Genomic DNA, 21,113 nt, shown 5'->3' on the forward strand with positions numbered 1-21,113 from the left:
CACACACACACACTCCCTCCTCTGGTATTTCACTCATTCCCACGGGAATGTAAAGATTCTAGTCGTCTCTATTCGGGACAGCAGATGTGTCGGTGGAGTCGAAGTCGGACTCATCTGGTCAAACTACACTTTGTTTTATTTTGTATTAAAGTTTTAATGGTTAAAATATGTAAAAGTGTCAGTTAAAACAACCAAATCTGACTGATTGGGGCAGAGATGATCAATATATCCAGGTGGAAAAAGGAATATAGGTTTTATTATTTAATATAAATATTCAGATAAAAGGTCGGTGTACTTTGTTTATTCATTATTAAAGTTTTAATAGAGTAATAATCAATATATCGAGGTGGAAAAAGGAACATAGACCTTCTTAAAGTTGTGTTTTTACACATTTTAGTTGCATCATAAATACAATATAAAAAATATTGTTAAGAGTTTCTTTTAGAAATGTTTGAGTTTCCATTTTAAACTAATTGTTGTATATTTTTACTATTTATTGTTATTTAAATTACACTGAACTCTTTTCTGTTCTAATGAGGTTTTATCTTAAGTTTCATATAAATTCTAATAAACTAAAATATCACGTGTATATAAATAAAGTTATATAGAAATAAAAATCCTTTGCTTGTATTTGCTTTGTATTTTAAATTAAGTGAGAAAGAACAAAGTGTATTTAAAACATCATTTGAGTGTATATTTAAAGTATGTTTAATTAAATATAATATAAAAATAGCACAATATTATTATAGGAATCAGCATCCTTTATTTAAAATGTTAAAGACACATTTCTTTAAGTATTTCCATTTTATGTTACTTATAAATTAACATTTTGGGAGCTTTAGTTACTGGTTACTTGTCAGATTCAGATTAAAAACACAAAATATAAATCAATAAATTATAATATATTATTATTATTATGGATTAAACCCAACCAGCTGAATATAAAGTAGTTAAAATTAACTCTACTGCATCATTAAAGCATCAATAATTATAATCCAGTGATATAATAAACACATTCAGACTCCAGAGTTTGTGGGGGTGAGGGTGGGTGAGGGTAGATGTTTGTGGGGGTGAGGGTGGATGTTTGTGGGGGTGAGGGTGGGTGAGGGTGGGTGAGGGTGGGCCTGGGGTGACTGAGGTGTAAGATCTCATAACTCACACACATGCTCGACCAATCAGCTGAGCCTGCGGGGGTCAGACAGCCGGTAGGTTACCACTAACACACACACAGACACACACACACACACAGACAGACAGACAGGACGAAGAGAGACAGACAGGAACTTTTCTTCTGTCTTTCTGGAGAGATTTCACCTGAACTGGAGACAGGAAACCGGTCGTCCCTCAGAGGTAATGTGCTCTGTGTCTCCTGACAGCGAGAAGGTCCTTAAGGTCTAAAAATACTCTAAAGTGTTGTTGGTGTTAAAGTGTATTTCAAGTGTTAGAGTGTTAAAGTGTATTTAAAGTGTATTTAAAGTGTATTAAAGTGTTAAAGTGTATTTAAAGTGTATTTAAAGTGTGCAGAACGGCTCCTTTATGATAGAATATTATTCTGTTTCTGTCACTAAATACATGTGAGAGTGTGTTAATGTTGTAGTCTGAGAGTTAAATTAATAATCTGTATGTTATTGAGTGGATTAACTGTTCAGTGCTGCTTGTTGTCATATAAGTTTATAATGGAAACTGTCAGATAAATGAAAAGTACAGCAGAGGTATCCAGATAAAGGTCGGTGCTGTGGGGTCGAAGGGATTTTATTTTGAAATTAGAAAACAAAAAGTGGGGGAACGACCTTTTTCTGTTTTTTTGTTTTGAAAATAAAAAACAGAAAAGACAGAAAAAATACTTCTTTTGTTTCCTAATGTTTATAAATTATAAATAAATAATTAAATATTAGTTTTCTCTTTTCAAAACAAAAGTACGCTGTCCGATAAAGTAAAAGCACGTTCAATTTCTCTCGTACAGGAACTACTTTCTCAAAAAGTTGAAAAAAATAGTTAAAATCACGAACGAAAGAAGAAGAACTTATAAATAAATGTTTTACAATCTTATAATAAAGTTTAATAGCACATAAAATATCATAAAATCCATCAGAGTCAACAGCTGAGATGGCATTACCCCGCTAAGATACGCTAATTTTTTAAAATAAAATTTAGGATAAATGTGAAGTTTGTTTAATCCAGTAAAAAGGGAAACGAGCAGAGTCGCTAACAGGAAGTGCAGTTAGCGTTGCACCATGGGAAGCAGGGCTGCGTCTAACGATTATTGATTATTATCAATCGATCAGTTGTTTGAGCCATAAAATGTTAGAAAATGTTGATCTTTGTTTCCCAAAATCCTCAAATGTCTCATTTCAACTACAATTTAAAGATATTCAGCCACAGAAGATTAAAGAAACCACAGAAATATTCACATTTTAGACGCAGAAATCTGATAATTTTGACATTTTTTCTTAAAAACGGACTCAAAACGATTAATTGATTATCAATATATTTAATTTAGAGCGGTGGGAGGAGCGTATGTTTATATTTCTGCCTTCAACAGCTTCACTAATCCTAGTTTTAGTTTTAATAAAAAACAAACGTAGTTCAGGTCTGATATCTCCGCACCCTCTGGCTCTTTGTGTGTGTGTGTGTGTGTGTGTGTGTGTGTGTGTGTTGTGTTGTGTGTGTGTGTGTGTGTGTGTGAGTGTGTGTTTTGATCCTCCAGTATTTGCTGTCAACATGGCGAGTGTTTGAGGAAGAGAGACTACGACAGCTGGCCGCCCTCAGTGGAAGGCATGCGGCCGCTATTAATACCCCCCCCCGCCCCGGCTCTCTACCGGTGTCTGCTCATTCACGCCCGGCCGTGGCAAATGCCACCACATTAAAGTGCTCGCCGGTTACAAATCTGATGCTATTTTTGAATTTATTATTATTATGGAGGGAATCTTTGGCTCAAAAGTAGAAATTATTGTTCAGTGTGAAAGAAAACCTGTAATATTATCAGGATGTAGCAGCTCTCCAAAGATAGCGACCATGACCAAAACATATATTTATATACAAAATGTAACTTAGGACCATAATTAGAGGTTGATGTTTCTGGCTGATACTGTAGTTGCCATGGTAACGGGGGGCTAGAAGGGGCTAACGGGGGCTGTAACCGTGGTGATATCCTTCCACTTCCGGTCCCACATTGTCTTTCAGAAGCTGCAGTGAGCTCCGTTTAAACGCTGGAGTGAAGATTTATGAAACTAGAATACGTGACGCATCCGTTGGTACCAACCATCTCTAAAGTTGTAGCGATAGAAGAACTGGGATGGCCATTTTCAAAAAGGGATCCATTGACCTCTGACCTCAAGATATCTGAATGAAAATAGGTCCTATGGGAACCCACAAGTCTCTCCTTTGTGCACTTTATGCTAATCTCATGCAGTTTGGGGCAAACAACATGCAACTGGTCAAACAAACTCTCTAGTGACATTTTCCAACATCTGTTTGATGGACTGGCGCCAGACTTGGTGCAGATGTTCGAGGTTCCCAGATGATGAATCCTGGAGACTTTGGGGATGCTCTGACTTTTTATTCAGCGCCACCATGAGGTCAAACTGTCCCTTCGGTCCAACACTTTCACAACTGATAAAAATTCCCTTCGGCCTCAATTCCCAGATGTTGAATATAGATATAGCACAGGTACAGGTACCAACGCTGAGTCCTTGCTGCAGCTCCTCCTCCTTTCCGATCACTCTTCACCCAACACTATTGATTAAAGGCAACACAAGCCCAAAGAACATAAACATTTACAATGTTTTCGATGGTTAAAGCTCCAGAAATCCTGACCGACCTCAGTTTAAGAGTTAATTTGGAGGAAGAAAACACAGCAGGGTTGTAATCTACAGCGCTGGCAACCATTTAAAATCCAAAATAATGACAATAACAACATTAATTATGAGTAAATATAATGTATAATGTATGTTTTAATTGTTTATATGTGTTTTAATCGTTTTATATGTGTGTTTTGTTCAGTTAGATGCACAGCGACAGCGACATGGCCATTCCCCGGATGTTTAACTCCAACACGCCGTTCGTCATCGTGACCGGAGGATCCGAACTCTCGTTTCTTGGCAAAGAGGACGCCGGCGAAGGAGGCCGCGAGGAGGAAAAGGACTCGCTGGTCCAGGCCATCGCCCCCCATCTGAGTCGGGTGATGCAACACGGCACTGCCAAACACGTGGTCCCCGAGGGGCGCCATGTCTGTGAGGAGAGTTCCTGCGTGTCCATTGTGGCCCAGGCAGAGAGTAAGACTGCAGGTCTACAGTATGTGGATCAGTGAATGGGACTCTATCATCTGTCTGTGGAGATATTTATAGATTATAGATTATAGATTATAGTATAGATATTATTGTGTTTTTATGAAAGCAGTTTCTATAACCTAATCTATAACCTTAATGATGGTTTAAACTCTTTTTTCTCTGTCCCAGGTGAAGACTTTCAGGAGTTCAGCCCCACAAACACTCAGTGTCCTTACTCAAGATCTCAGCTGATCAAGAAGCACAGGTACAGTCACACCTGTGTGTCTGAAACTAATTCAATAAATACAAAACAATTAAAGGCTTTATTGAGCTAAAAACAACCACTAATGCCTTCAGAGTAATTGGAAAAAGAAGTTATAGTGACATAAAAACACATTGGGATTGTATAAAATGTAATTACACTGCGAATACAATGTCTAGAAACGAGCCAAATATTCTTCTGTTCTTACATTTATGGTCCTTTTTATTAGTTCTTAAAACTAGCCACTAAAAGGCTGTAATGAACCTTAAAAGACGTAATTTCTTCAAATAGCATAATATAAATAAATAAATGTAGCTCAACATTATCTGTGATATCTTATTAAGACACTACTAAAGAACAAACACTAGATAACTAGCTACATAATCGTTACCTAGCTAGTTACATTATTGCAGCAAAACATTAGTTAACTAGATAGTTAATTAGTTAGTTAGTTAGTTAGTTAGTTAGTGTCTTACTACAGAATAAAAACATTAGCTGACGAGCGAGCTAATCTACATCTATCGTTAGCTAGTTAGTTACATTAGAAAACAAATTTTAGTAAAAATAAAATCTTACAATAAGAAACAATTTCTTCAAACAGCAAAATACCAAATAAGTGACTTTGTGTTAATTGAAGGCACCGAAAGAATTCTTAGTTTTATCATTTTTTATTAAGCTAAAAAAATTATTAGCTGTAATATATTATTAATTAATTATTATTAACATTATCTTAGATATATTTTCTTAAATTACTTTTCTAATCCAAACAGTTCTTTACAGTTCTTTTCTTTCTAATGTTTGGCAGGTTTCTCATTAAGGACGCCGCAGCGAGTGACACCGAGGACGAGGACTTCAACGTGGTGCACCAACACCTGCAGAGGAAACAGCGCAGGAAACCCGGGAGGCGGAGCCAGGACGGCGGCGAGGAACCGCCCATCATCCGAGGCCTGTGGGTGCAGGAGATCGATTGGCTGAAGTCAGCTGCGATCATACCGCCTCCACCTCAGTTCACTGACTCGCGCGCCTGCAGCGACGCTGACGTGTACGGAGGCTGCAGCTGCGCAGACGCCGGCGCCACGTCGCAGCCGGAGGACCAAGACGCAGACGACACATCTGACAGAGGAGGCTCGGACTCCGACTGCGGCCTGGAGTCCATCTGCACTCACGAGAGCGACTCGGACTCGTCTTGCGTTGCAGAAGACGCCGTTCAAGAGTCAAATCTGACCTTTGACCTGATGCACGTGTCCGGTTTTAACTCCTCCTCTCACGCTGGCTGGGATTCGGACTCTGCGGGGTGCACGCAAAGCCTGCTGGGTGTGTCAGATACGTCTCTGCGCGCCTTCGGTCTGGACGCCGTGAGCGATGGCGACGCCGTTTTGGACATCCTGAGAGGAAGAGTGACGCAGATGCCGAAGCTCTCCGTCGCACCTTTCTTCAGAGATTTGATCAAACAGACTCTGAATGACTGGAAGACGAGCGAACTGCTCAATGAAGGGCTCTTATTTCATCATGTAAGATATTTACTACCATGTTTAATAGACACTGATTGTGTGGGTCTTAAACCACTGGTTCCCAACCCCCACTAGGGGTCGCCAAAACTTCACGAGGGGGTCGCATGGCCTTCTTGATTTTAAGGCGTGTAAGAAAATGTAAAAGATATACACAGTAGGTCTAAATCTAAGTGTTTGGTTCACTTCTCTTAAGGAAGGTTAACATAAATTGTCTGATAGAACAATGGTCAAACATCAGGAAGAAGGAAACACTGAATCTGTGAGAAAAGAAGCTTATTAAGTTTGTTATATAAAATACAGACAGAGAATTGTATAAAAAGTTCCCTAAACAGGAAATAATCTGCTCAAAATTCATCCAAATCTCTGGTTTTACACAAACTTCCTGCAGTTACTGAGGTCACTGTTTGGGTTCATTGTACAGTTTTTAATTTAATGTCAAATATCCATAAAAGCACCTCGGTACCGCTGTCATCAAACCCATGCTGCTAGCTAACTAACTAATGAATCTTCGCTCTGTGTCGCTAAAAGTTGAACATTTTCTTTTACAGGAAGAGAAAATTATTTGATTCTGATACAAAAATACAAAGAAAATGTAATTTTTTTGGTCATAAATTGTTAAATATGGAAACAATGTAACTGAGGATGTGATCTTAAAGGGTTAAAATGACTGTACTCTTGTATCCTGAAGCAACTTCAGCCCAGCAGTTGTCAGTACAGGGAGGGAGAGGAGTACCACATTCTTCATCACATACAGAACGGCTCATACGGTGACGTGTTCTGCGTTCGGGACAAAGGGACCGGATTCGAATGTGCTGCCAAAAGGGTAAACCAAGAATGAATGAGTCACTTTTTAAAGATATGCTCCACCCAAAGCTTCTCTTAAAACAAAAACCTCCTGCTGCTGAACACTGATGGTTACATTAAAACTTATTGACATGTTGTTGTTGTTGTTGTTGTGTGATGATGTCAGCTCCCACTGAGTCACTTCAGCAGCGAGGAGGTGAGCACGTGGAGCGCTCTCAACTCTCCTCGCGTCGTGGAGCTCTTTGGGGCCGTGAGGGAGGACCTAAACATCGTGCTCTTCATGGACCTGAAGCCAGGTGAGAACACAGATACTCTCTCATGATCATTTAACCACTCATAGCCAATTAATTACCCAATTAATTACCCAATTAATTACTCAATTAATTACCCAAACCTCTTCAGCGTGTTTGGCCCAGCTCCTGAAAGAGATGGACTCCCTACCTGAGGATTTGGCCCTGCACTACCTTCACCAGTCACTGGGGGCACTAGAACACCTGCACCACAGAAAGGTCCTTCACCTGGATGTCAAAGGTACGTCCCACACGGCCTGGAAAACCTGGAAATTTAGAGTTTTCAAGTCATGGAAACACCTGGAAATTGATTAAAAAGACCAATTTTCCTGTAAATGTTTGTGTTTTAGCCCCAAACTCAGATAGAAAGACTGAATATTGGACTTTTATTTGTTGGTTTACGGCCAATGTTGCTAACAATCCCACCGTATCAACTTTAATGAGTGGAAATATGTCAGTGTTGTGCTCTGCTGCCCCCCAGTGGCCAAAAATACATCAACTAATGCAGCTTTAAGTGCCCTTTTATACTTCCACATCTGTATATACTGTTACTTTCTGCTTCGCCTTCATCGACACGGGTTGCTTTAACCACATCCTGTGCAGCTCTGATGTGTCGTAGCACTCCCAGATGTGAGGTTGGGTGTGGACAGAGGTTCAACAGACAAAAAACAACATTATATAACTGAATAATGTGCAAGAATATAATCACACAAAAGTAGCTCTTTAGATACAAACATCAGTTTTTAAAGGATGATGCATTTTTATAGATTGAACTTCAAATATAAAGTCATTAAAATGATCATAAACCAATCAATATGTGACATTATTATATGTAAATAATAATATTTATATACTTTTGATTTCACTTCAGGGTCTTTACTTGTGATGTTGAACTTTTAGGTTTGTGTATATCGCTACTTTTACTTTTAAACAGACCTTAAAAATGATCTTTACTTGGACATCAAGTTTGTATTTTTAATGTTTAATCACTTTTTTAAAAATATTTTTATTGGGTTGACAATATACGACGTACATATAACTGTAAGTACGACATTGTCACCCAGTTTCTCATCGTTAAACACAGGAAATATGGGAGAAACTCACAAAATGAAAAAGTCCTGCATATAAAGATAAATCGGTCTGCTCTGACTGACTGAATAAATCACACTAATCTTCCAAAGAAGAGTCAGAATTAACATTAAGTAAAGATCAGGATCCCACGTTTTGTTGAAGTTATCGGAGCAGCCCTCTAATACTGTACTTAATCTTCTCCGAGTATATTAAGGACATTAAGTCTTTAAGCCAAGAATTAGGAGTTTGGAGGCTTTTTTTTTTATCCTTCTGGTGAAATAAAAGAGAGTAAAGCAGGTAAAATAAAGGTAAAGGTTAACTTTTGATGGGGGTGAGTTGAAAAGCTCTTTTTCCAGGTATTTTTCGGCAAAAATGTTGACTCACTTCAGTATTTTTTATTAGTTTTCAGTGCTGTAGAGTTGCACAAATGTGGATTCATCTTGTTTACATCTTGTCCCATCTCTCCCTGCCTGTGACGATATTATATCATAGTCCTTACTGGGAGGGAGGGGAGCCCAGTAAAGCCTCTAGCTGCTGGTGCTACTGTCAGCTAGTATCCCCAGTGTCTGTACCTAATCCCAAACTGACATCCAACCCTTAAACCCTCGGTAATCCCCGCTGAGAGGATTGAGCTGGAGAAGGGGGCTCGCTCGAATTAGGGCCCCTCGCTGCTCGCTCAGCCAACAGACGTCTAATTAACCAACCTCATCACATCAGATCTTCACAAAGAGGTGGAGAGAAAAATGTGTGCATGCTTTGTTTTTGATGACGTTACTTTGCACCACCTTCTAGAGCTGCTTCTGTCCACCGTGTACCCGTCAGTCTGACAGCCTCTGACAACCTCCTGATTCCTCACTCAACTGTTTCATAATGAGCTCCGGATAAAAACAACCTGTCTCGCTGAATCCTGTGTGTTGATTTTATTCCAGTTGACAATGTGCTGCTGTCTGCAGACTGCAGAGACACATTCCTCTGTGACTTTGGTCTCTCAGAGACATTAGATGACAGTGGACGGAGCACCAGGGCGTTCAGGGGTGAGTAGAAAGTGTAAAAAATCAGCAATTATTGATCATATTATTGGAGTTTGTTTCACTGATCCCCTCAGACATATATAAAACAGTCTGATGTTTATTTCTGCAAAACAAAAGTATAATTTTGACATTCTTAAAAAGAATCTACCTCATTAAAAACTACAGGATCTATAAATATGCAAAGGTTCCTGCTGCACACAAGTTTAACTTCCTTAACTATTGTGATGTCACAAATCCTGCTCCTAGGCCACACCATCTTAAAATCAGATTTTCAATGAGCTCAAACTTTCCACTTTCAGCAGATGAATGTGAAAATATCCTTTTAGTGCCAAACTCTGCACAGACATCATTCAAACATCACAACTTTAGAAACAAGAAGAAACTCTGGTTTCTGACTGGAGGGGGACTTTAAAGCTGCAGGAGGTCATTTTAATAAGAATAACTTTCGGTTGTTTCGTTCGGGCCCAGTAGATTCTTGTAAAGGAGCACTAGAACGAGCCAGAGGAAGCTGATTTTTTCAAAGATTATCAGTCTCATGCCCTACTGTCAGGATATAGTGAAAGTTGCAATAATGACAGTAGTTATTTTTAGAAAAGTTACTTACTGCAGCTTTAAGTAAATACAAAAGCAGCTGTGATTCAAAAGGTGGTTGATCCTTAAAAAGTCATATATTTGCTGCCTGAAACTTCCTCCTGTGGTCTGTTTGACTGGTGGATGAACACAGACAATGACTTCTGCATTTATTATGTTAAATTTGCTGCAAACATTACTTAAAAAACCTAAAAAGTGAAGCAGAAAATATAACTGTGTGCCTAAAGCCTCCCAGTAAGTATATGTGTGAACAACAGCAGCGGGATCATGTGCAACAGGGGAAAAGACGAGGTAATTAAGAGCTAAAACCACATTAATTGACTATTTGTGGGTGTAGGAGCTGCCTTCCCCGGCACAGAGACCCACATGGCCCCCGAGGTGGCACGAGGGGATCGACTGTGTGCCAAGGCGGACGTGTGGAGCAGCTGTTGTATGCTACTGCACATGCTCAATGGATGCCACCCATGGATACGCTACTACTCCCATCCCCTGTGTCTCCAGGTGAGAGTCCTCATCATCGCAGGTTGGACTTCCTCCACCCTGAAGTGTAAAAAAAACAACTGCTTTCTCATGTTTCCTGTCATCTCGTTTGTCAGATCGTCAACGAGCCTCCGCCTCTCTGGGAGGTGCCGTCCAACTGTAACAACTTCACGGCCAAAGTGTTCAGGGCCGGACTCCAGAAAGACCCCGACAGACGAGCCTCGGCAAAGGAGCTCCGGAGGAAAACCACCAAGGCCCTCAGAGCAGGTCGATGGGTTACATATCCGACAATCATCTTATAATGTAAAAGTTATTTATTGTTATAATAATAAGAAACTTTATTTATAGAGCACATTTGAACAAAGATCTTAACAAGTGATACTATCGAGTTAGTTATTACAAAGTGCTGTGAAACCACAACAGTACAGTGAATACAAAATATGGCAAGAATATATACGAGAATAATAATAAGAAAGGCTTAAAGACAGCTAAATTAATAGATAAAATACGATGGAGTTTAATCAACAAAAGTCCAGGTAAGCTACACTATAAAATACTTTTGTGATTTGAAAAGTGATTTGAAAGAGGACACAGCTATGGAGATCCTCTCAGGCAGCAATACATAATAATATAGATTTCACATTATCGGCCGATAATTTATCTGCCCCAATATTTATCGTGCATCCCAACTGTAAAACCAAAGAATCGGGTAAGTGGGATCTCTGCTATGTTCTTTAGTTGATAAAAAAAAGTTTGTACAAGCTTTTTAGCTACAATACCCAATCAGAAATATACCAATAATAAGAATGTCTTTAATGTTTTTTATGTAAACTAGACGTCTGAGTGCAGCATACTAACATCCGTGGGCTTTAATGGAAGCTATAGCTGCACATCGTCTCCATAAAAATGATAGGAGATGCCATGGAAGTGAATTTTACAACAAAGAGCAACTATAATGGAAACAAATCAGGACCCAGGATTGATCCCTGAGGCACTCCGGACTTAGTTTTGGCCTTTGATTAGATGTGATTGTCCATAGAAACACAGAATTGTCTGTTTTTCACTCAGGAATCACCTTTAATATAATGTACCATATTATTGTGACATTATCTACATCACTCTAAAAGTGAACGTTTGCTCCACAGTCGGAGGTTTGAGTCCCTGGTCCGTCAAAAGTGCCTGTGAGAAGCTGTATCGTGGCAAGAACCAGATTGAGGAGACCCCCTGCTCCCTGTCCCCCGGGATCCCGGACACCCCAACGAAACCATCAGCTGGCGGCTCAGCGCCCACGATGTACTGGGTGAGCCCTTGGAGGACTACAGCGGTGGACGAGGACAGCTTCGACTGGAAGGACTGTGACTCCGACCACTCTGAGGTAGAGACAGACTTCCAGGCTCGTGAATGGGAGTCCCGGCCGAAATCACTGCAGGATGAGCCAGACTGGGACTCCTGGTCTGACTCTGACATCGATATATACATGGGAGAGGAAGAGTACGTCCAGGAACGGTGGCTGAAAACTGACGGGGAGTATGAGGGAGATTGGGAAGAGGAAGGAGGTGAAGAGGAGGAGGAGGAGGAGGAAGACTGGGACTCGTCAGTGTCTACGGAGTATCTCCGAGCTCTCCGAGGACTTTTCCCTTTGCTGCAAAAGGGCCAACAAACAAATGAAGATCCATGGGGCTCAGAGCCAGAGCTGGAATACCTCAGAGACGGTGAGTCAGAGAAAGTGTGCGTCATAACGACAGCTCAGCATGTCCAGGATCAATTTATTTAATCTGCTGCAACAAGATTTTATTAAGGACACTGTATCTCAAAAAATAAATGTCCTGGCTGTAATGAATGAAGTGCAGCTGAGTGCTCTACTATGATCTGATTACTGAGTGACAGTAAAGTGGATGTAACTCAGGGATCCAAACCCAGGAGAAAGTTATGGTTCATAGTTTTAATGGACCTAATAACCTACTGCATCATATATTAGAAAGTATAACTTCATGGGTTTAGTGGCACATCATCTTTCAAGGTTAAAAGTTTTGAAGTTATTTTAATACTGAAGGGCCTATGTACAACTATCCAGCATATTTGGTGTCTTTTCTTAAATTTTTCAGCTTAATATTACCAATAAAACACATTTTCAGAGGATATTCTAAGACCTTTTATGGATGTATCTTGATCTAAACTAGGTACCAGTCATACGTCTGGGTACTAGGTCACTGTCAGGCTACTTACAGGAACTGCTGCTGTCTCTCACTAGATGTTCCTATAGGCACCACGATCCAGACCCCGTCCCCTGAACCACGAGACGACCCTCCATCCTGTTTCAGCTGCTCGGACACGTCGCAGATGGACGCTTCAGACAGAGTGCGTATATATATATAGACGCAGGTGCATTGTGTGCTGCACACGAATCGAATCATAACCCTGAAACATGTCTCTCTGTTTTTAAGGACTCTGATCATTCGTCTGATGATCTGAGCTCTGGAGTCTTCTCCTCCTGCAACAGTCAGACAGACGGACACTTGGAGTGGTTGGCGTCAGCAAATCAGCCGTCCTCGTACTGCTTCGAAGGTACGCTGGCGGGACTGAATCAACGTGTCGCACGCTGGTTTATTGTCTGTTTTTATTGTTGTTATTTGTTGCTCTGATGCTCCAGGTGTTGACATCTGGATTGAGAACGTCCAGGGCGAGTGTCTGAGGATACGTGAGCGTCGGCAGGTCAAGGTGGGCCACGTTGCTATCGGGATCAGTGATCAGGTAGGAAACAGATTGATCTCAAAAATTGTTGTTTGAATGTTTTTGGATGGTTCAGAGTGAGTTTCCTCCACGACATCTTATCTTTAGTTAGTACCACTGACAGTTTACATAACGGACAGAGCTTCCAGGAAGTGTCTTAAACATGCATTCTATGTAACGGCCAGCAGGGGGCAGCGCCACCATTCAGTCTTATAGAGAAATGAGTCGACTTCTCAGTTGATTTATGAGCTCAGTAAACAGTTTCCTGATGAGTTTCTGGTCTCAGTCTCTAGTTTCAGTCTTCTTCCATACAGCATGATGTGCATTTAGTAACTGATGGTCCCATTTAGAGTTAAACTGACCATAAAGCAGGGTATGCTTTAGGGCGTTCTCCTGTGCAGGGTTCCTACGAGTCCTGGAAAACCTCGATGTTTAAAGACTAGTTTTCAAATAATGGAAATTACTTAAATATTAATTATATTTTGACCCCTAGCTCCCTTAGATCGCCTACGTCAACCTAAGTTAAAAGAAAACTGTAGTGAAATCACTGAGGACGCTGCAGAGAGCGAAATACGGTAACTCATATGACCGTTTGTGAGCTTTCCTACGAAAGTCTTGTGAATCTGTCTTTCAGATCTCGGGGAAAGCCTTCACTCTGGAGACCCTGGACCGGAAGACGGTGTCCTTCGAGCAGGAGATTAAAGAGTCTTGTCTGTGGCTGCGCTGCGTTCCTGCTCCCGACCGGTGTCAGCGCTGGCGTTGGCGAGTCAGAGACGGCAAGCTGGAACTTCGAGAATGAGACAGTTGTTGTTTTGTTGTTGTTTGCACTAACTGAGGCATCGACTGTGGACATCAGGATGTCTACATGTACCTGGAGATGTTGGGCTGCTGATATGGTTGATTTTGAGTGAACGTGGTGCTTTTGGTTGTGATTTTGTATTTTTAAAGAATCTGTTGTTCATTGTATTTATTTTATAACTTGTGCACAGCTTCATCTGTGATCTGGAAACTAGAGTTTGTCATGTTGCTTGGTGCCTTTTAAGCTGCTTAAAACGAGTTATGTGTCGTAATACAACACGAGCCCTGAAGACTTTAATACTTGAACGTTACTAACCTTTTATATCTTAATAAAAAGTGACCTCCGAGGCAGAGAAGCTGCCCTCTTCTGCTTGTTTTCCAGTCAGTGTCTCCTTCATTCGTCGTGTGGTTGACTGTCGGAGCAGCAGAGAGACATTCAAGACCAATAAGCTCGATGAAAGAGACGCTCATACTTAAGAAATTTAAAATGGCGACTCTGTTTTGCATCTGAAGTCTGAGGAAGAGCCTCAAAACGTTTCTTGCTAAATAAATATTTTTCTACAGGAGATATTTGGTGTGCAGAGTTTTCTGTTTCATATAATAACTTTATTTGTTTAAGCTGTTTTTTTTTTTTTACTTTGTGCTTTACACAAACACAGCAGCAACAAAGATTAAAAGCAGTTTATGAGGGACACCAACAATCACAGAGACTGTTAAAAAGAGATTAAAAACACAACATATGTTTTTAGAAAAGGATTTAAAAGATGAAACAGATAAAAATATAAATACAGAAATAAATAAATGTATAAATAAATAAATTCATAAATAAATGAAGAAATATACGAATAAATGAATGAATACATAAATAAATGAATATATAAAAAATAAATAAATGAATATATAAAAAATAAATAAATGAATATATAAATGCAGGAAATAATTAAATGAATATATAAAAAATAAATAAATGAATATATAAATGCAGAAATAGATCAATAACTGTGTAAATAAATAGAAATACAGAAATAGCCATTTTCATTACCAAAATGTATTTATCATTGTTTTATTTATGTATTTAATTATTTATTCTTATAATCACAACAGAGGAATCTCCTTTAGTCTCCTTTAGCGTTGAGTCTGGACTGTGAAACAAAACCAAACTTTACTAATTAACTTTTCTTCCTGATCATCTATAAAACTGCGTTCTGGCTCATAAAGAGTTAAAAGGTCGTCAATATAACCTGTAACTGGAGTCAGTGCAGATAATACCGCATCTAACTTCAGCGTTATAACTATAACTTCAACCATTATTTATTTCCTAAAGTCAGATCACCTTTAAAACTCTGAAGTTTGTGACCACAGGTTTTATTCTGCAGTGAATGAATCTCTACTAACAACCTGACTCTCTTTTATCCCCCGACTATAAAACCTAAAGGCTATAGGAGACATTTACAGCACTAATAAAGAAACTATGGCTCTCAGTTCATGCGACTGTAAACATGTGATCAAACCACATGATAAACACGAGGTTTCTGGACATTTTACAAGCAAATTATTACATCACCTGTCAAACAGCTGATGTGTGATAAAATTAATTAATAATTGATTGATTATCAAAATGGTAGCCAATACATTTCTTGTGTTTCTTTTTATGTGACAAATATCAAAATCTGAACAAAAAATATTAAAAAATCCAAAAAGCATTATAATGATATATTATAATATTTATAAAGAACTTAAAGAAAATGAGTCAATGGAACAAACTGGAATTATATGGCCTCCATTTAAAACACTGTTATTTCTAACTGTGTCGTAAAACATCAGTTAGACGTTCTGGTCAAAATATATTTGTACAGTTTTGTTCTTGTTGGTTCAGTTACATAGTTTTTTTTTTTGTTTTTCAGATCAGGTGTGATGTGTTTGAGGAATGTGGGGTCACTGCAGCAGCTCCTCCTAAAGTAAATATTTAAACAAGGCCCACCAGCTTATAACAGACCCCACAGGAAATCTTTACCCTCATTTACCCTTATTTACCCTTATTTACCCTCATTTCTGGCCACAACATCACAACTAATACTCCTCTAACTCTATAATATGATCCTTTATGAGTGGATTAAAATGGCAGATCCTTATAAATACATGTAGAATCACAACCTAATAGCATACAGTGGTTAGATATTGTTGACTTTCAGTGTCCAGTAGCTCAGAAATGGATAATAGATGACTGATGACCCCATTAATAACAATCACGCCATGTTTAATTAGGAAAGTAGCTTAAGAACACTCACAAAGGGCAACTGTTTATAGCATACTGCTGTTATAATTGGCCTGATCGCTAATCAATACACACATTATTAAACCATTAATCAAACTAGTAACTAACAGCAGTCAATGTGAAACAACATTATCACACGTCCTAGTGTTTCTGTAGGGATGACAAAACGTTACAATTAGTTTGAATTCAGCTTTAAGCTCCCTGCACCAAACTCCCTTTAAGAAATATCATATTTTAACGTTTCCTAAAGTGTCCATAAAAACACGTAACTCTAGAAACACGAGCTAAAGGCCGTCATGTGTCCACAGACTGACGGTCAATTCGGCACCAATATCATCCATAAAGATAAACTGTAAGGGAAAATGTGTCGTTATACATTGAACATTTTAAGTAAATTAAAGAAAAAAAACATTATTGAATCTTTATGGACTTAAAAAATGTGAGTTTGTGTAACTTAAAGTTTTCAATGTAATCTGTTTACAATGTACATTGTATGGAAGCCCATTGGCGCCAATGTTACAGGGAAAAATAAATGATTCTGTAAGTAAGATTATTGACAAAATAATGACTTTGTGATACTAATTCAACATATGAGAAAGTTTCTCATAATTTTGAGAAAATAAGTGAAAATATTGTGAACGTTTTTCCTTATTTTGAGAAAATAAGTGAAAATATTGAGAAAGTTTCTCATTATTTTGAGAAAAATAAAAGTTTTTCATTATTTTGAAAAAAAATAAGTGAAAATATTGAGAAAGTTTTTCATAATTTTGAGAAAATAAGTGAAAATATTGAGAAAGTTTTTCATAATTTTGAGAAAATAAGTGAAAATATTGTGAAAGTTTCTCATTATTTTGAGAAAATAAGTGAAAATATTGAGAAAGTTTTTCATGATTTTGAGAAAATAAGTGAAAATATTGTGAAAGTTTTTCCTTATTTTGAGAAAATAAGTGAAAATATTAAGTTTCTCATAATTTTGAGAAAAAAAGTGAAAAATATTGAGGTTTTTCATAATTTTGAGAAAATAAGTGAAAATATTGAGAAAGTTTTTCATTATTTTGAGAAAGAAAATAAACGAAAATATTGTGAAAGTTTTTCCTTATTTTGAGAAAGTGAATAAGTGAAAATATTGTGAAAGTTTTTCCTTATTTTGAGAAAATAAGTGAAAATATTGAGAAAGTTTCTCATTATTTTGAGAAAATAAGTGAAAATATTGAGAAAGTTTCTCATTATTTTGAGAAATTAAGTGAAAATATTGAGTTTCTCATAATTTTGAGAAAATAAGTGAAAATATTGAGTTTGTCATAATTTTGAGAAAATAAGTGAAAATATTGAGAAAGTTTCTCATTATTTTGAGAAAATAAGTGAAAAAATTGAGAAAGTTTTTCATGATTTTGAGAAAATAAGTGAAAATATTGAGAAAGCTTTTCATAATTTTGAAAATATTGAGTTTCTCATAATTTTGAGAAAATAAGTGAAAATATTGTGAAAGTTCCTCATTATTTTGAGAAAATAAGTGAAACTATTGTGAAAGTTTTTCACTAATTTTGATAAAATAAGTGAAAATATTGAGTTTCTCATAATTCCTTTTTTGAGAAAATAAGTGAAAATATTGAGAAAGTTTTCATTATTTTGAGAAATTAAGTGAAAATTTGAGAAAGTTTTCATTATTTTGAGAAATTAAATTAGAAAGTTTCTCATTATTTTGAGAAAATACGTGAAAATATTGAGAAAGTTTTTCATTATTTTGAGAAAGAAAATAAGTGAAAATATTGAGAAAGTTTCTCATTATTTTGAGAAAGAAAATAAGTGAAAATATTGAGAAAGTTTTTCCTCATTATTTTGAGGATATCAGTGAAAATATTGAGAAAGTTCCTCATTATTTTGAGAAAATAAGTGAAACTATTGTGAAAGTATTTTCACTTATTTTGAGAAATTAAGTGAAAATATTGAGTTTCTCATAATTTTGAGAAAATAAGTGAAAATATTGAGAGTTTTTCATAATTTTGAGAAAATAAGTGAAAATATTGAGAAAGTTTTTCATTATTTTGAGAAAATAAGTGAAAATATTGAGAAAGCTTTTCATAATTTTGAAAATATTGAGTTTCTCATAATTTTGAGAAAATAAGTGAAAATATTGTGAAAGTTTTCATTATTTTGAGAAATTAAGTGAAAATTTTGAGAAAGTTTTCATTATTTTGAGAAATTAAGTGAAAATATTGAGAAAGTTTCTCATTATTTTGAGAAAATTTAAAAATAAGTGAAAATATTGAGAAAGTTTTTCATTATTTTGAGAAAGAAAATAAGTGAAAATATTGTGAAAGTTTTATATTTTGGGAAAATAAGTAAAATATTGGAAAGTTTCTCATTATTTTGAGGATATCAGGAAAATATTGAGAAAGTTCCTCATTATTTGAGAAAATAAGTGAAACTATTGAAAAGTTTTTCACTTATTTTGAGAAATTAAGTGAAAATATTGAGTTTCTCATAATTTTGAGAAAATAAGTGAAAATATTGAGAAAGTTTCTCATTATTTTGAGAAAATAAGTGAAAAATTGAGAAGTTTTCATGATTTTGAGAAAATAAGTGAAAATATTGAGAAAGCTTTTCAAATAAAAATTTTTCATAATTTTGAGAAAATAAGTGAAAATATTGAGAAAGTTTCTCATTATTTTGAGAAAATAAGTGAAAATATTGAGAAAGTTTTTCACTAATTTTGATAAAATAAGTGAAAATATTGAGTTTCTCATAATTTTGAGAAAATAAGTGAAAATATTGAGAAAGTTTTCATTATTTTGAGAAATTAAGTGAAAATTTTGAGAAAGTTTTCATTATTTTGAGAAATTAAGTGAAAATATTGAGAAAGTTTCTCATTATTTTGAGAAAATACGTGAAAATATTGAGAAAGTTTTTCATTATTTTGAGAAAGAAAATAAGTGAAAATATTGAGAAAGTTTTTCATTATTTTGAGAAAGAAAATAAGTGAAAATATTGTGAAAGTTTTTCATAATTTTGGGAAAATACGTGAAAATATTGAGAAAGTTTCTCATTATTTTGAGGATATCAGTGAAAATATTGAGAAAGTTCCTCATTATTTTGAGAAAATAAGTGAAACTATTGTGAAAGTTTTTCACTTATTTTGAGAAATTAAGTGAAAATATTGAGTTTCTCATAATTTTGAGAAAATAAGTGAAAAATATTGAGGTTTTTCATAATTTTGAGAAAATAAGTGAAAATATTGAGAAAGTTTTTCATAATTTTGAGAAAATAAGTGAAAATATTGAGAAAGTTTTTCATACTTTTGAGAAAATAAGTGAAAATATTGAGTTTCTCATAATTTTGAGAAAATAAGTGAAAATATTGAGAAAGTTTTTCCTTATTTTGAGAAAATAAGTGAAAATATTGAGAAAGTTCCTCATTATTTTGAAAAAATAAGTGAAATATTGAGAGTTTTCATTATTTTGAGAAATTAAGTGAAAATATTGAGAAAGTTTTTCCTTATTTTGAGAAAATAAGTGAAAATATTGAGAAAGTTTCTCATAATTTTGAGAAAAATAAGTGAAAATATTGAGTTTTCATTATTTTGAGAAATTAAGTGAAAATATTGAGTTTCTCATAATTTCGAGAAAATAAGTGAAAATATTGTGAAAGTTTCTCATTATTTTGAGAAAATACATGAAAATATTGAGAAAGTTTCTCATTATTTTGAGAAAATAAGTGAAAATACAAATTTTTTACTTTTTTTAAAATTAAGTGAAAATATTAATTAATAATTTTGAGAAAAAAGTAAAATTCTCATAATTTTGAGAAAATAAGAAAATTTAAATTAAAAAAGTGAAAATATTGAGAAAGTTTTTCATTTTTTTGAAAAAATAAGTGAAAATATTGAGTTTCTCATAATTTTGAGAAAATAAAAATATTTTTCTTTTTTGTGAAAATATTGAGAAAGTTCCTCATTATTTTGGAAAAAATAAGTGAAATATTGAGAGTTTTCATTATTTTGAGAAATTAAGTGAAAATATTGAGAAAGTTTTTCCTTATTTTGAGAAAAAAGTAAAATATTGAGAGTTTCTCATAATTTTGAGAAAAATAAGTGAAAAATATTGAGGTTTTTCATTATTTTGAGAAATTAAGAAAATATAGTTTCTCATAATTTCGAAAAAAAAATAAAAATATTGTGAAAGTTTCTCATTATTTTAAGAAAATACATGAAAATATTGAGAAAGTTTCTCATTATTTTGAGAAAATAGTGAAAATATTTTTTTTTTTTTTAAAAATAAAAAATATTAAGTTTCTCATAATTTTGAAAAAAAAAGATTTTCATAATTTTGAGAAAATAAGTGAAACTATTGAGTTTTTCCTTATTTTAAGAAAATAAGTGAAAATAGTGAAAGTTTTTCAGAAGTTTGAGAAAATAAGTGAAAATATTGTGAGTTTTTCCTTATTTTGAGAAAATAAGTGAAAATATTGAAGATATTTTAAAATAAGGAAAATATGGAAAGATTTTCATAATTTTGAGAAAATAAGTGAAAATATTGTGAGTTTTTCCTTATTTTAAGAAAATAAGTGAAAATATTGTGAGTTTTTCCTTATTTTGAGAAAATAAGTGAAAATATTGAGTTTCTCATAATTTTGATAAAATAAGTGAAAATATTGAGTTTCTAATAATTTTGAGAAAATAAGTGAAAATATTGAGAAAGTTTTTATTATTTTGAGAAAGTGAATAAGTGAAAATATTGTGAAAGTTTCTCATTATTTTGAGAAAATACGTGAAAATATTGTGAAAGTTTTTCATAAGTTTGAGAAAATAAGTGAAAATATTGAGTTTCTCATAATTTTGAGAAAATAAGTGAAAATATTGAGGAAGTTTTCATAAGAAAATAAAAATTGAGTTTTTCCTCATTTTAAAAATAAGTAAAATTTTGAGTTTAATTTTGATAAAATAAGTGAAAATATTGTTTTTTTTTTTTTTTTTTTTTTAAAATAAGTGAAAATATTGAAATGA

General features: G+C 35.2%; 1 protein-coding gene across 3 annotated transcripts; it reads left to right on the top strand.

Moving 5' to 3' along the window:
• The first annotated feature begins 1,216 nt into the window (after positions 1-1,216).
• Positions 1,217-14,404, top strand: LOC127373183 (mitogen-activated protein kinase kinase kinase 14). 3 transcript variants are annotated; one of them, XM_051417378.1, is made up of 15 exons: positions 1,217-1,350; positions 4,003-4,274; positions 4,458-4,533; positions 5,336-6,041; positions 6,730-6,864; positions 7,012-7,141; positions 7,248-7,376; positions 9,136-9,240; positions 10,166-10,329; positions 10,425-10,575; positions 11,454-12,020; positions 12,560-12,666; positions 12,753-12,873; positions 12,959-13,059; positions 13,673-14,404. In XM_051417378.1, the coding sequence occupies exons 2-15, from the start codon at positions 4,007-4,009 to the stop codon at positions 13,835-13,837; spliced, it is 2,925 nt and encodes a 974-aa protein (XP_051273338.1). In that variant the 5' UTR covers positions 1,217-1,350; positions 4,003-4,006; the 3' UTR covers positions 13,838-14,404. The 3 variants fall into 3 exon arrangements, with proteins under 3 accessions (XP_051273338.1, XP_051273339.1, XP_051273340.1); XM_051417379.1 differs by having other exon boundaries at positions 4,007-4,274; XM_051417380.1 differs by lacking the exon at positions 1,217-1,350 and having other exon boundaries at positions 4,132-4,293.
• Positions 14,405-21,113: the final 6,709 nt, after the last annotated feature.

This window comes from Dicentrarchus labrax, unplaced genomic scaffold, assembly GCF_905237075.1.
Source record: "Dicentrarchus labrax unplaced genomic scaffold, dlabrax2021, whole genome shotgun sequence".
In the NCBI taxonomy this organism is placed as follows: domain Eukaryota; kingdom Metazoa; phylum Chordata; class Actinopteri; family Moronidae; genus Dicentrarchus; species Dicentrarchus labrax.